Here is a 13,864-nt window from a genome sequence, read left to right on the forward strand (position 1 = left end):
GTCCAACAGAGTGTAGCAACAGAGACATACAAGAATTCCACAATAATTTTCGTTACCAGTCGAAGCTGTAACGAGTACTCCTAACTATTTGTGGGACTTGCTAAACCAGGAGAAGCCAAGGCGTAGCGCGGTCGTTGTGCTAGCCCTGCCTCTATATCAACGTCCAGCTACGCACCAAAATTACCACCTGCAAAACCAAGGCGCCAACAGAGGGAACATCGCCTCCAAGGCTTCTGGATACAGGCCAAAACCCCTCTTGCTTGGCCGTTTGGGATGCGTCCATGGCAGCATTGCTTACTCAGAAACGTTCTTGTTTGTTGCACCATATAAAATCAAGCGGGGCAAAGGGGAAACTCTGCAAGCCACCGCAAAGATGCAGCCTCAGCAGCAGCAACATCAGCACAGGTCGGCCATGAGGAGGGAGGATCGGAGAGCGGGCGAGATGCCTGCCCATCGGACGGAAAGGGCAGGCGAGGCGGATACCCGGAGAGCGGCTGAGCTGCCACCCCGCCGGACGGAGAGAGCGGGTGAGGCAGATATCCGGAGAGCAGCAGAGTTACCACCACGCCCGATAGAAGCCGCTCGGCGAGCGGCTGAGAAGCCTGCCCATCGGACCGAGAGGGCGGGTGAGGCGGACACCCGGAGAGCGGCAGAGTTGCCACCCCGCCGGACAGAGAGGAAGAAGAGCTTGGAGAGCCTCCTCGACGCCCCGGAAGTGCGGGGGAAGCGCAGCGGCCCTGTGCCGGCCAGCGAGAAGGTGACCAACTTCCCCGGCCAAGGCCTCGAGTTCAAGAACCTGTCCTACAGCGTCATAAAGAAGCAGAAGAAAGATGGGGTCAAGATCAAGAAGGAGGTGTACCTGCTCAATGACATATCCGGGCAGGCTCTCCGAGGTCAGGTCACCGCCATCCTCGGACCCAGCGGTGCTGGCAAGTCCACTTTCCTCGACGCCATTGCTGGAAGGATCGCCAAGGGGAGTCTCGAGGGATCCGTCAGCATCGACGGACGACCTGTAAGATACACAGCCCATTTTTCTGTTGTACTTTCAGGTACCAGGCAGCTGGGTTAAGAAAAGAAAAAAAGGAATGATGCACTTTCTTATGCTCTGAATTGAAACTTCTTCAGGTCACCACCAGCTACATGAAGCAGATTTCCTCTTACGTCATGCAAGATGATCAGCTGTTTCCCATGCTTACGGTGCTGGAGACACTTACATTTGCAGCTGAAGTCAGGCTCCCACCATCCCTATCCAGGGCTGAGAAGCTGCAGAGGGTATGGGAACTCATTGAGCAGCTCGGTTTGCAGGTAACCCTTTAGTTCCTCCTATTCTAGCCTTAGGTAGCACAGCCGAAATAAATCATATAGAGAAAGAATGCTAGCATCTCTGCTTCCTAGCTAAAGTTGCGTGAATACAAGCCTTCAGTTTATGCACTGCTTTGCTAACATTCTGAATCTTGTTTGATCACAATTAACATCTACAATGACAATACTAGCTCAGAACTTTCCAGACCTCATGTTTCCCTTTTTCCTGTTAGATATTTTCCCTTACAGTAGTATATTGTAATACTATGCCTTTTCACTCAAAAAGATGTCTCAACTGACATATAGTAGCAACAGGATCACAAGCAAACTTTCCCGCGAAAAAAAATATCACAACCAAACCACCCGAGCTTTATTTACTCATCATATTTCTCAAGCAAAAGCTGAAGCAAGTCAGAACAATATTCTAATAATGTTTGTTCTACTGGAACTACATGAAAATTGCACCCGAGAAAATTACCAGATTTTTTACATATACCATACAAAATGCAGACAACAGCTCACACATACATTGGGGATGAAGGCGTAAGAGGGGTCTCTGGCGGGGAACGCCGCAGAGTGTCAATTGGTACAGACATCATCCATAAACCATCCCTGCTATTTCTCGACGAACCAACCTCTGGCCTCGACTCCACTAGTGCATACAGTGTGGTGGAGAAGGTGAAGGATATTGCAAAAGGAGGAAGCATTGTGCTCATGACAATTCATCAACCGTCTTTCAGGATACAGATGCTTCTTGACAGAATTGTCATCCTTGCAAGGTGATACAACTATCCCATTTTATTCAACTTGGTGTTCTTAGAACATATTTAATTACATACTTTCCGCTGAGGTTGTTAATGGGTGAACAGTTTAAAACCACATTGCACTATGTAATATACCCTTCTAACTAGTTCCAATACTTTATCCAGGGGAAGATTGATCTATCTAGGCAACCCAGTCACACTTCCCACATACCTTGCTGGATTTGGTCGACCAGTACCTGATGGTGAGAACAGCATGGAATACCTACTGGATGTCATCAAGGAGTATGATGAATCAACACTTGGACTTGAGCCTTTGGTTGCTTACCAGAGGGATGGCAGCAAACCCAATGAAGCTGCAAAGACTCCGGTACCAAGAACACCAAGAACACCATATCAGAAGTCAGTGCAGTTCCGACAAATCCAGCTCAAAAGCAACAACCACTTTTCACTTGCAAGCGCAACACCTCATGCTAACCCCTTCTCGAACTTTGAGTCGTACAATATTGATGATGAGGAGGGTGATTTTGACAATTCTCTTGAAAGAAAAACACGAACACCGCTGCATAATATAACCTCAGGCTACCATCCAAGATTAGCTTCAGACTTCTACAAGGATTTCTCCGTCTGGGTTTACAATGGGGTCGCGGGGACACCACAACGGAGGCCTACTTGGACTCCAGCTCGAACGCCATCAAGGACCCCAGTTCCAAGCTACCCACCAAGCCGTGTGACTACGCCACACAGGTCAATTCCCCCATCTCCCCAAGAACCAGTGTTCAAGATAGAAGAGCCAACCTATCAGGAGTACGAGATCGCTATTGAGCCACTAGATGCACCGGAGGACGGGCCCAAGTTCGCAAATCCTTGGCTCAGGGAAGTCATCGTACTATCTTGGCGTACCGCACTAAATGTTGTGCGCACACCAGAGCTGTTCCTCTCACGTGAGATCGTTCTCACAGTCATGGCACTCATCCTTTCAACACTGTTCCATCGCCTCAGTGCTTCTGATTTCCTAACAATCAACCGCATCCTGAACTTCTACATCTTTGCAGTTTGCCTTGTCTTCTTCTCCTCAAATGATGCAGTTCCAACATTCATCCAGGAGCGCTTCATCTTCATCCGTGAGAGGTCCCACAATGCATACCGTGCTTCATCATATGTGATCTCCTCCCTTATTGTCTATCTCCCGTTCTTCGCCATTCAGGGCTTCACCTTTGCAGTGATCACAAAGTTCATGCTCCATCTGAATAGCAGTTTGCTTTACTTCTGGATCATCCTCTTTGCATCGCTCATAACCACAAATGCGTATGTCATGCTGGTGAGTGCACTTGTTCCGAGCTACATCACTGGCTATGCCGTCGTGATTGCGACAACAGCCCTCTTCTTCCTCACTTGTGGGTTCTTCTTGAAACGATCAAAGATCCCTATTGTCTGGCGTTGGCTTCACTACATCTCTGCAATCAAGTATCCATTTGAGGCATTGCTTGTGAACGAGTTCAAAGGAGGCCACTGCTATTTTGGCCAAGCTAATGAGCTGTCACCGGGACCTCTGGGACAAATCAAGGACAGTGACCTTTTCACAGAACTGCACTTAAACAGAACAATATGCCCCCTGATAGGCCAGGATGTGCTCACAACCATGGATATCACAATGGACAGCATCTGGGTAGATGTTGCAATCCTCCTTGCCTGGGGTGTGCTCTATCGACTCTTCTTCTACGTGGTCCTGAGATTCTACTCCAAGAACGAGAGGAAATAAATAGCTTTCCAGCGAAGGCATACCCATATCCATTAATGCCACATCTGTTTGTGTGCATTTGTTATCTTTCTTTTTTGATGGAATACATTTGTTATCTATGCTTAAAACATTCCTAGCAGTTATATCAATGTAAAGGAAAGTTTGTATTCAAAAGCATTGATTGTAAGGCAGCATTAAATCATTTTTTATATTGCATTCAGGTATATGTACCTAAGAGCACTTAGTAGTATTTCTATACAACCCATTTTTTGATATTACTAGGAGGCTTTGGTCGATTCATGAATTCAACTCTTGGCTGCACAAATTGTTTCGGTGCCCTTACACATAATAAACATTGTAGTACATGAAAATAATGTAACCATGAATACCACACCAACACAAAGGCAACTACCAATTATCATCTCTATTTCTTTATTCCTAGCAGACAATACATCAATTATCAAAGGAAAGACCGAAAGAGATAAGAAGACTGCAATGGCATCAACATCAATCATATATTGAATCTATCACAGGAGAAATATTTAAGAGATCAAATGAAGAATGCTCAAGTTATTAACTGTGAAAAGTAATAGTACTATAACATATAAGAACATCGTAGCATGGGCATGAATCTGACTCACACTACTAATGATATAGTTCATTATAGAAATTAGAAAGAAAAAAAAAGATAAAGATTCTTGTAAGACCAACTTAGTTTGTAACTAAACTTTCAGCATGTAGAATGTCAGAGTTACTTCTTCTGGACCATCAAACTAACGTTACTCTATTATGTGCATATGCATATACCACCACCAAAAAGGCACATACCTGATAAATCAGCATGGAACATACAAACAAGAAAACAACAACGGTCAGATTTCCAACATGTAGGCTAACATTTATTCATAAACATTCTTTATTGAGAGTTTTAAGTCACTGGAAGTACACCATAGAAGTAGTGATAGCTCACTATTTAGGCTGAGCCATACTGCGCAAGCTTCCTTTCAAGACCAGTCTTGTCTGCACCAACAACCTTATCGATCTCTTTGCCGTTTATCACAAAGGAGAATGTTGGGACACTGGTGACATTCCAGCGATGTGCAACATTCCCTAATTCATCGATGTCCACCTTAAGAAAGACGATGTTCCGGTGCTTTTCAGCTAAGCTTTTGTAAACCGGTCCCATGAAACGACATGGCCCACACCACGTTGCAGTGAAATAGAGAATCACAAGCCTAGACAAGCTTGATGCAGCCTTAATTTTTGCTTCAAACTCATTTGACGAGTGGATAGTGATCACATCACCTGGTAAAACACCACAAATATGTACGTATCAGATGCATTAAATTCCAGCAAAAGTAACAATATTGATCACTTCAGTTTGCAGAGAAAACGTGATCCGAGCACAGAACACTAAGGTATATACTCTGTAAGAAAAACTTTGTATATACTACATTTTAATATTTGTATATAAATGTGTATGGAAAAAAACTAATAAACAAGCATATAACAAACTTACCATCCTTTAGAACAGCAGAAGCAGCAGAAACCTGCGCACGATAATGCATATGAAAACATAAGTATAAAGTAGTTTCTTGAGTTATTCATACAACTAGCACTAAGCATGTGTCTTGCTACGAAAAATCACAAGAAAACGCAAGGAGATGGACCATGTATATGAGGATTTTCGTAAGAGCCTTGATGTCATGGGATCGTTGTGTGGTTAGTGTATATACTTATTTCGTGTGTTTTTTTTTATGCACTACGTATGAATATATATACGGGGGAGAGTTGGGGTAGCACCGATTGAAGAGAAGCTGGTCCAACATCGTCTCACATGGTTTGGACATATCCAACGGAGGCCTCCGGAAGCACCAGTGCATAGCGGCCGGATAGCCTCCCGAAGCACCAGTGCATAGCGGCCGGATAAAGCGTGCTGAGAATGTTAAGAGGGGTCGTGGTAGACCAAACTTGACATGGGAGGATTCTGTTAAGAGAGACCTGAAGGTTTGGAATATCGACAAAGATTTAGCCATGGACAAGGGTGCGTGGAAGTTAGCTATCCACGTTCCGAACCATGACTTGGCTTCGAGATCTTATGGGTTTCAACTCTAGCCTACCCCAACTTGTTTGGGACTGAAAGGCTTGGTTGTTGTTGTTGTACTACGTATGAATATAAGAGTGCATTTTGTTTATTGGATGTCTTTTGCATGATTGGTGACCCCAAAAGTGTGGATGGTTGTAGTTGTTTATTCAAGTCATTTGTAAGATGTTGGTCCCACCAATATATATAATAGTGATGGGGGAGTGAATTAAACACTAACTCCAAATTTTATAAGTAGGAAAGATCAACTTGTTTTGAAACGAGTTTCAGTCTTAATGACAAAACATTAAAACTTGAATGAAAACACAGAAGAGACCAGTTTTGTAGAGAGCTTTCACACTTTTATCAACCATTTGGGAAGGTGATTACCTCCTCAGCATGTTTACGCTTTCTTTCAGCGTCAGCTTTTTTCATGTCCCTCTCTTTACGCAAGCGTTCATACTTCTTCTTGTGTTCCTCAATTTTGTGGACATTGGGTTCAACCTGTACATGGAATGCATGTCTGAGACACATTCTTACTTTAAGCAGATGGGGTCTGTGTTCTCCTTACTTTCCTTTTTCTAGGGTAGGTTATGTTATTATTACCTTCTTAAGCTCTGCGCTAATCTCTTCATCAAAATCCAGTTTTGCTGCCACGTGAAGGTCATGAGCAGCATCTTCCCACTTCCCAAGCATAGCTTTTGCCATCCCTCGTGATTTATATCCTTTAGCAGAATCTGGGTTAATCTGAAAGGTGACATTACACACGAATAACTCGATTATGGGCGTATATATGGACAGCAGTGAGATTTATTATCAAAGAATTGCCAAACCTGTAATGCTACATCTGCATCACGAATTGCTGCATTTGGTTTCTTCATCTTCATAAAAACACCAGCTGCGATAAATTCCATCCAGGATAAGAGCGCCATATAAAGTTTAACATAAAATAAATGATTGTATACATTAATTCTTAATACCCCTGGTTGCATAGAGGATAGCTGAAGTGGGGTTCAGCAAGATGGCCTCCGTCAGGTGCTCGATTGCTTCGTTCAGTTTACCTAATACGCAAAATCCACATTGATTCAATCAAATATCTAAATACGTGGAGAACTTTCAGTGTGGAGCTTCACTGAACTACAAAAATCACACTCCATTCTCTTATATTGTAGATATGCAAAAATTGATTGTTGTAAATTCCCATGATAATAATTAGACCTGCTCTCTCACAGCGCATATAACCTTTCCTTCCAGACTATAATAATAACAGTTAAACCTTGCCTTCCGAAAGCGCGTCAACGCCCTTCTTTTTGTACAGCTGTGCCTTATCGCGTTTCTCTTCAGAGACTTCAACTGATGGATCTCCCATCTATAAAGGAGAAGGGCAAAGCAACATCATCAATTCTTTGTACCACCAACACAGACCATATGGCTTTATCAAGATCAGACTACTATTCAAAAAAAATCCCGACCTTCTGCGGAAGATCGTTGTCAGGCTCAACAACTTCCCCTTCCAACTCGACATCTGACTCCATAATCTCATCGTTGAAGCTGCTCTCTCCAGACTTCGCCATGCCTTCTGCTAAAAATTGTATTTCAGTAAAACTCAACTTATCTCCAAATTCTTGTATGAACAACTTGCAGAGAACTAATTAATAGGACTAATTGCATGTAAACCAAAAATAATAATCTTGCACAGCAACGATGCCCACATCCATTAGTATGTAAGCGGCACACAATGAAGATACCACGAAATATAACCGGAACCCTTGCTCCGAGGCTGCAAACAGAACTAAGAGCATGTCAAGCACAACGAAACAAATAAAAGTAAATCGAGACAGAGAACGAGAGGAGGGGAAAGCAGGTGCTAAAGCTTTGTCGAAGAGGAATCAGAAACACAAGGTATCTCAGATTTTTCCACTAACTCTGGTGGCAACAGGATAAGCTATGGTTTTAACTGAGAGAGATCACAAACCTGAGGAGATAGTCCACAAAGAAGGAGAGGGAGGGGTGGTGGAGGACACAAGGGTTGGAGCGACAGCGAGAGATGAGCAACTGCAGCTGGGCCACCCCCGCATCGTCCAGACTATCTTCCATCTCTGACCACTTAAAAGTGTAGGAGTTTTTTCTCCCAGAAAGGATTGGTGATGGCGATGAACTCTGGGTGACGGAGGTCAACAGATTGTGATGGTGATGAACTATGGGTGACAGGGGTCTATGGATTGGGGATGCACTCCGGATTAAGAGGGAGATCCCAGGAGATGTGAATTTAATACGGTGTAAATGGTGTGTTTCAGTTACATATTAATACTTCAGTCACAGAATCAGGTTGAAATCGATTCTCGCAATAAGTGTGTAGATGTTATGCAAAATTAGCATAATAGCCAGATACCATATAGATTTTCGGTGCATAAGAGAAGAAGTGTGTGCACAACATAACATGTTGTTACAGTCTATGGATTATCTTGCTGCAGATGATATGATTTGTGATCACATTCAAACATCCAATTGCTATGAATTATTGCATGTACTAGACTACTTACTGTATATTCCTCTACAAATGCAGTGATATAAAAAGAACCATCTTAGAATTCAATTTGCGCTGTGAGTCAATGATTTTCCCATATAATTAGGTTTGTATATCTGTACACTTTTATGCTTTGAACATTGAATGGGGCATTAACCATGACTAAACTACGGTGTTCACAAAACAGAAGGGTCGATTCTCGGAAAGGGGAAAGCTAGCGCAGAGCTCTCCCACCCCCCGTGAGAATGTAAACTAAAATGCCCATAGTCAAATTTAGCAATCCATATGCAACAGCCACAGGCAAGATGAACTACTTTGGACTAAAAAAGAACGCCAGAGAATCTGTCCGCGTCAAAATCAAAGGGTACTAGGGCAGCACACATGTTATGAAGCTGAATCAGACAATCAGTAGCCTGAGTTACCGAATCCAAGATTGGCGGCACAATCAAACATCACGACACTCTGACACTATATCGAAACACATCCTGCTTAGATTTGCACTCCACAGGCGACACACATCAAGGATGAGGCAAGGCGCTCACCCGGTCCTGAAGACTGTCGAGACGGTACGGGTAAGCGCTAACCAGGTGCCGCCGCACGGAGCAGTTCCTCGCCGGAGCAGCAACCCTAGGTAGACTCGCCCTCTCCGCACGCCGCGCCGCCGGCCGTATGAACCAGCTATAATCGGAGCTCAGGAGTATCCCTTCGCAATCACGGCCGTGCGGTGACAGTTAGTCGCTGGGACATGTTGTGGGCCGTTTAGTTGCCAAGCCCATATATCCCAATTTTGGCCCAAACATACGGGACCAGTTTACGCTTATCTTCGCGATGATAGGAAGCCCGGGTTTCTGAAGTTTGAGCACTCAGAGATGATCGTCTGCTTCGACGCATAAAAAAAAATAGATTATCGTCTGCCGTAAAGCCTCACAGACCGTCGTTGTTCGGCAAATTTGCTGCATCCTTCATGTACAGGAAGCTGATCACTGAGGCCGCTTTGGTAGTCTGGATGCTTCTTCGCTCGCATCGGCCAGTATTTTTTGGACCGTTTGGTTTTCTGGCTGCACTTGCGTTCTTGCATAGCATGAGTTTTAAAGCACCCCTAAGATAGGTCCTGAAGGAACGTCCGGTTTGACAGTTTCTCCAGGGCCAGGCTCTGGCGAGACGAAAATCGACAACGCCGTTCGCGAGGGAGCTCCGCCTCGGCATGGCAGGAGAAGCCAAAATTCCAGTAGCGTTGCGCGGCAAAGGTAGGGGTAACCTTCCTCTTCGGTTACCCTCTCCATTAGCCCCCTCCCAAATTTTGCATTCCCCCAAGTTCCTTACCGGCGGCGGCGACCTAGATCTGGCAACGCGCATCTACCTTCGGGCTCCGGCGCTGGACCAGGGTCCTCTTGTCCAGCCGCGGCGGTCTTGCGTATATCTGCGGCGGCTTTCGGCCGTGTCCATCGTCCGCCATAACGGAGGTAAGGGAAACTCCTCTGCTCTACTGTAGTGTTCGATTCATGTTCTCCAACAGCTGAAACAAACACAAGGACAGAAATTGAAGCGAGCAAAAGTCCAACTTCTATCTTTTCCATGCAGCAACAGTTTTACCGAGGGCAACCAATTTGATGGCATGCATCCTTATTGAAAACCAGGCAATAGTGTCATAGTAAATGACTCAGTGTTCAAGTAGGTTGCAGAAATGGTGACACAGGCAATTAAAGAATAACTATATTTGAAAAAAAAATGTATAAAACGGGAACAAGATAATAGACCATACATCCATCCATACAATAAGGAGAGGACCATCTGGCATCCTGTTTCAGGCAAAACCAGGACCCCAGTTCTAGCTGGTCCAGAGTGATTATCTGAAACCCAGTACTGACCCAGTCATGCTAATAACTAGTAGATCTTAGATTAGATATTCGTACACATCTTACATAAAAAGCATTCACTGCGGTGCAGAAATGTTGCCAGTGATGTAACAGACCATAAAATGTGCAAGTATGCAACAGTAAGCTCTTGTATTGGGGAGCTTGTAAGTTCATAAGACAGAAGAACAAGATTGCGATCCCTGAAATTTGTAAGCCTATAATTTCATACTGCTAAATTAACATATTTCTTTCTGCAATACAACGGAGCAACGGCAAAAAAGAAGAGATAACAATCAAGAGTCTGACAAGTGACAGACAGCTCTCTTGTTAGTTAGGTGGGGTTGCACCAGCTAAACCAGCATTACAGCAAAAACTAACAAACAAGAACACCTCTAAACATGAATAAGAACAGCATCAATAAATCATATGCTGACTATCTCTCTGAGTCGATCCCTCCTCTCCGCTGAATGCAAAATCTTTTTACCATTTGCGTCAGTCAACAGGGCTGAATCTATGGACACCCGGAGATTATCGGATCAGATATGTAGGTTTGTACTTGGGGACTCTCCACCAAAACTGATGTTTCTGGGCCGCCATACTGACTTGTCATGGCTGCTTGACATGGCAATGCCTGTGCATGATGATTTGTTGTTCTCAATGGAGCTCCCAACTGTGTCGCTGCTCTCAATTGGGCTTTTGGCTGATGAATACGGCGAAACAGTTGTCACTCTGTAAAATAAGAGTGCACACATGAATATCAGCCCATCAACACAAATGCAAGCGATCGCACATGAGGAGGCCACTGTATGCAAGGATTATTTGTTCTATAGCAATCGGAGAGAGTAAAGAAGATGAATTCTAAGTTTATACCTTTCTTTCCGTTTCTCCAAGAATCGGGCTAGGGACGCCTTCCGAGCTTGAGGGACAGCTGAAACAAAACAAAAAAACACCGCCATTAGCATCATAGTGTACCGATTCAACAGAAAATACAAAACATCATCAAACTAACAGCAGCAGCAGATGCACACAGTGAACATCCATACCTCTTGGCATAATAGCTTCAACAGTGGCAGCGGCAAGTGTGACGGGACGAGTAGGCGGAGGCTGACTTGCGAGGGGCATAACAGGTTGGCCTGAAGATGATAGTGTCACAGGACGAGCAGGCTGATGCTGACTTGTGGGAGGCGCAACAGATTGGCCTGAAGATGGACGAGTCGACGGAGGCTGACTTGCGAGAGGCATAACAAATTGGGTTGGAAATTTAGGGACTGCCGAGTCGATGTTGGAGCTAGAGGCGCTCTTGGGGAGACACGAAGCTTGAGACACGCTGGATATCGGTCTGGAAACGCCTGACGCAGGAGGCGAGAAGCGCTGCTGAGGTAGCATCTGCTTTGTGAGCGAAACCTCGGGTGCTGCAAATTTAGCCGGCGCGAAAAGATTTGCTTCTTGACTGTGAGAAACCTCAGGTGCAGCGACTTTAGCCGGGGCGAAGAAACTTGTCTCTGGACTGCGAGCAACGGTAGCGGGCGCACTCGGAAGAGACCCTCTGCTAGCTAACATCATAAGCTCCTGAGCCTGCAAGGATGAGAAACACTTGTTCAGCTCAGGCAGGAAACCTAAATGACAGACAGCAACATGGAAATGCGCTAGCCACGCAAAGAAAGCGTACCTTCTCCGGCGAAACGTTGTTGAACACGTTGACGGAACCGGCGTAGAAGATGGTCAGCTGCGCCATCTTCGGCTTTGGCATGTTCCTGTGCAAGCAAGAAAATGTTTCAGTTTAATTAGTTTTTTTGTCTTTGCGAAATATTTCAGTTTCATTGGAGTTTACATCCATTTGGCTTGTAAATCACCAGCCATAAACAAACAGAGTAAAATAACTACCTTGCATAGACACCGACTCTGGAAGGCGCGACGGCCGTGGTGCCGTTCACCGCGAAAGGTGGCTGCTTGAACGTTCCACTGGCAGCAACGCCGCCATTTGGTAAGTTAGGCGAACTCTGGACCTTGAACATCTGGTTATTCGGATTGAACGGGGATGACCCTGGAATCACTCTGGCAGCATTAACAGCATGCTGCTGCTGCTGCTGGTGGTGTTGACGCTGCTGTTGCTGCTGGTGTTGTGAAGTCGGGCCGCCGTAAGCATCGCGCATAGAGGCGGTGTACTGCGGGCTGCCATGGCTCTCGGCACCGAATGATCTCTGCATAACATCCAGAAAACCAAAAGGAATTAACAAGGCAACATGAATGATGAACGATGCATAAATCACGAGCAGCAGCAGCTGGAGCTACCTGGTGCGTGAGGGCGCGAGACGCCTGCTGCTTCTGGGCGGCGGAGAACTGGGGCTGCCCCTGCTCCGCCCTGGGCGCGGACCGGAACGACATGACCCCCGGCGCGGCCCCGGCCTCTGCCCTGCTCCCGAACGACCAGTCCATCGGCGGCGGGCCTCCTGCTCCGAAGTAAGCTGCGGATGGCACACAGACAATTCACAATTAGACTCAGACGCCAGCGTACATATAGGAGCTAACTCGCGGAGCACCCCCAACGGATCCGTTAACCATCCCCATCCGACCAGCGGAGCAGAGGGTGCCCGAAATCGGAAACGACGAGTCCTGGGTGGCCGGAAAGGTTCGGCGGGTCTGCCCCGGGAGAGGGGAATCGTGCAGTAGGTTTCTTGCGGCGCCGGCTCTCGGCCGCATCGGGCGGTGCGCGGCGCGGGGGGCCGCCGAAAGGAATTCGGCAGGCATACAAAGAAACGCAGAGGGACGTGGGGGAGGGAAAGGGAAGGTGCCGGACACGGCATCGTGGTGGCGGTGCGACGACGAGATGGGAGAGCCGGAACCGGAAGGGACGTGTTCCGGCAGGGAGCCATGGCGGGCTGCCAACCCGTCCCATCCCGGGATTCGGTACGCCGAACACGCCGAAACGGGGTAAGGAACCGCCGCACATGGACATGGGTCAAGAAAGGGGGGAGACGGGGAGGGAGTGTTACCTGTGTCCTTTCTGCCGGCGTCGTCGTCGTCGGCGCGCTGGCGCTGCCCGTGCCCTGCGGCGCCCATGAAGTCCCTCTCCATTCAAACCGGCCCGAGAAAGGGGTCTGCGGATTTGCCTCGGATAGATAGACAGAATAAACCGGCACACACGCGCGCGCACTGCTGCTAGCTCTCTGTCTGCAGCTCCTGCCTCTCCTCCTTCGTCTGCGATGGTGACGATGAGTCGATGACCGCCCTACCTCTCTCTCTCTTGTACTAGTACTGTGGTCTGCGGCTGTGCTCACTGTCTGCTCGTTTATTTTTAGATCGGGCGAAAAACAAATGTGGAGGGAGGGGAGGAGAAAACAAATCGGGGAAAATGTGTGGCGAGCACGGCGGTGACCGGATCTGGCCGCGTCGCCATCGGCGGGGCCCAGCGGTAGCGCGACCCACGTGGTCGGGCACGAGCGCGTCCCGCTCCGCGACCCGCACAGCCACTGACAGCCCGGTCAAGGCTCCCCGCGGACCCCGCGCGTCGGGGAGCTGGGTAGACTGGCTCCGGTTCTACCGCGGCAGTTACAGTGGCTCGCACGAGCCGAATTAGGTGGGGATCGACCTCGT

The 13,864-nt window shown here is 46.8% G+C and overlaps 2 protein-coding genes and 1 pseudogene across 2 annotated transcripts; 1 reads left to right on the forward strand and 2 right to left on the reverse strand.

Annotated features, from left to right (window-relative positions):
* Nucleotides 1-373: 373 nt before the first annotated feature.
* LOC124656859 (ABC transporter G family member STR-like) lies at nt 374-3,825 on the forward strand. The gene is made up of 4 exons (XM_047195524.1): nt 374-1,012; nt 1,126-1,305; nt 1,813-2,081; nt 2,232-3,825. The coding sequence occupies exons 1-4, from the start codon at nt 374-376 to the stop codon at nt 3,823-3,825; spliced, it is 2,682 nt and encodes an 893-aa protein (XP_047051480.1).
* An 854-nt stretch (nt 3,826-4,679) lies between these two features.
* On the reverse strand, nt 4,680-7,704 carry LOC124652388 (annotated as a pseudogene).
* Nucleotides 7,705-10,461: 2,757 nt separating this feature from the next.
* LOC124652150 (protein TIFY 6b-like) lies at nt 10,462-13,445 on the reverse strand. Its single transcript, XM_047191176.1, has 7 exons — nt 13,264-13,445; nt 12,563-12,735; nt 12,155-12,471; nt 11,940-12,024; nt 11,314-11,845; nt 11,141-11,198; nt 10,462-10,999 (listed from the first exon to the last, which is right to left on the reverse strand). Exons 1-7 carry the CDS (start codon nt 13,343-13,345, stop codon nt 10,807-10,809), a joined length of 1,440 nt encoding a protein of 479 aa, XP_047047132.1. The 5' UTR covers nt 13,346-13,445; the 3' UTR covers nt 10,462-10,806.
* Between the last annotated feature and the right edge of the window lie 419 nt (nt 13,446-13,864).

Source organism: Lolium rigidum, chromosome 5, assembly GCF_022539505.1.
Source record: "Lolium rigidum isolate FL_2022 chromosome 5, APGP_CSIRO_Lrig_0.1, whole genome shotgun sequence".
NCBI classification, from domain to species: Eukaryota; Viridiplantae; Streptophyta; class Magnoliopsida; order Poales; family Poaceae; genus Lolium; species Lolium rigidum.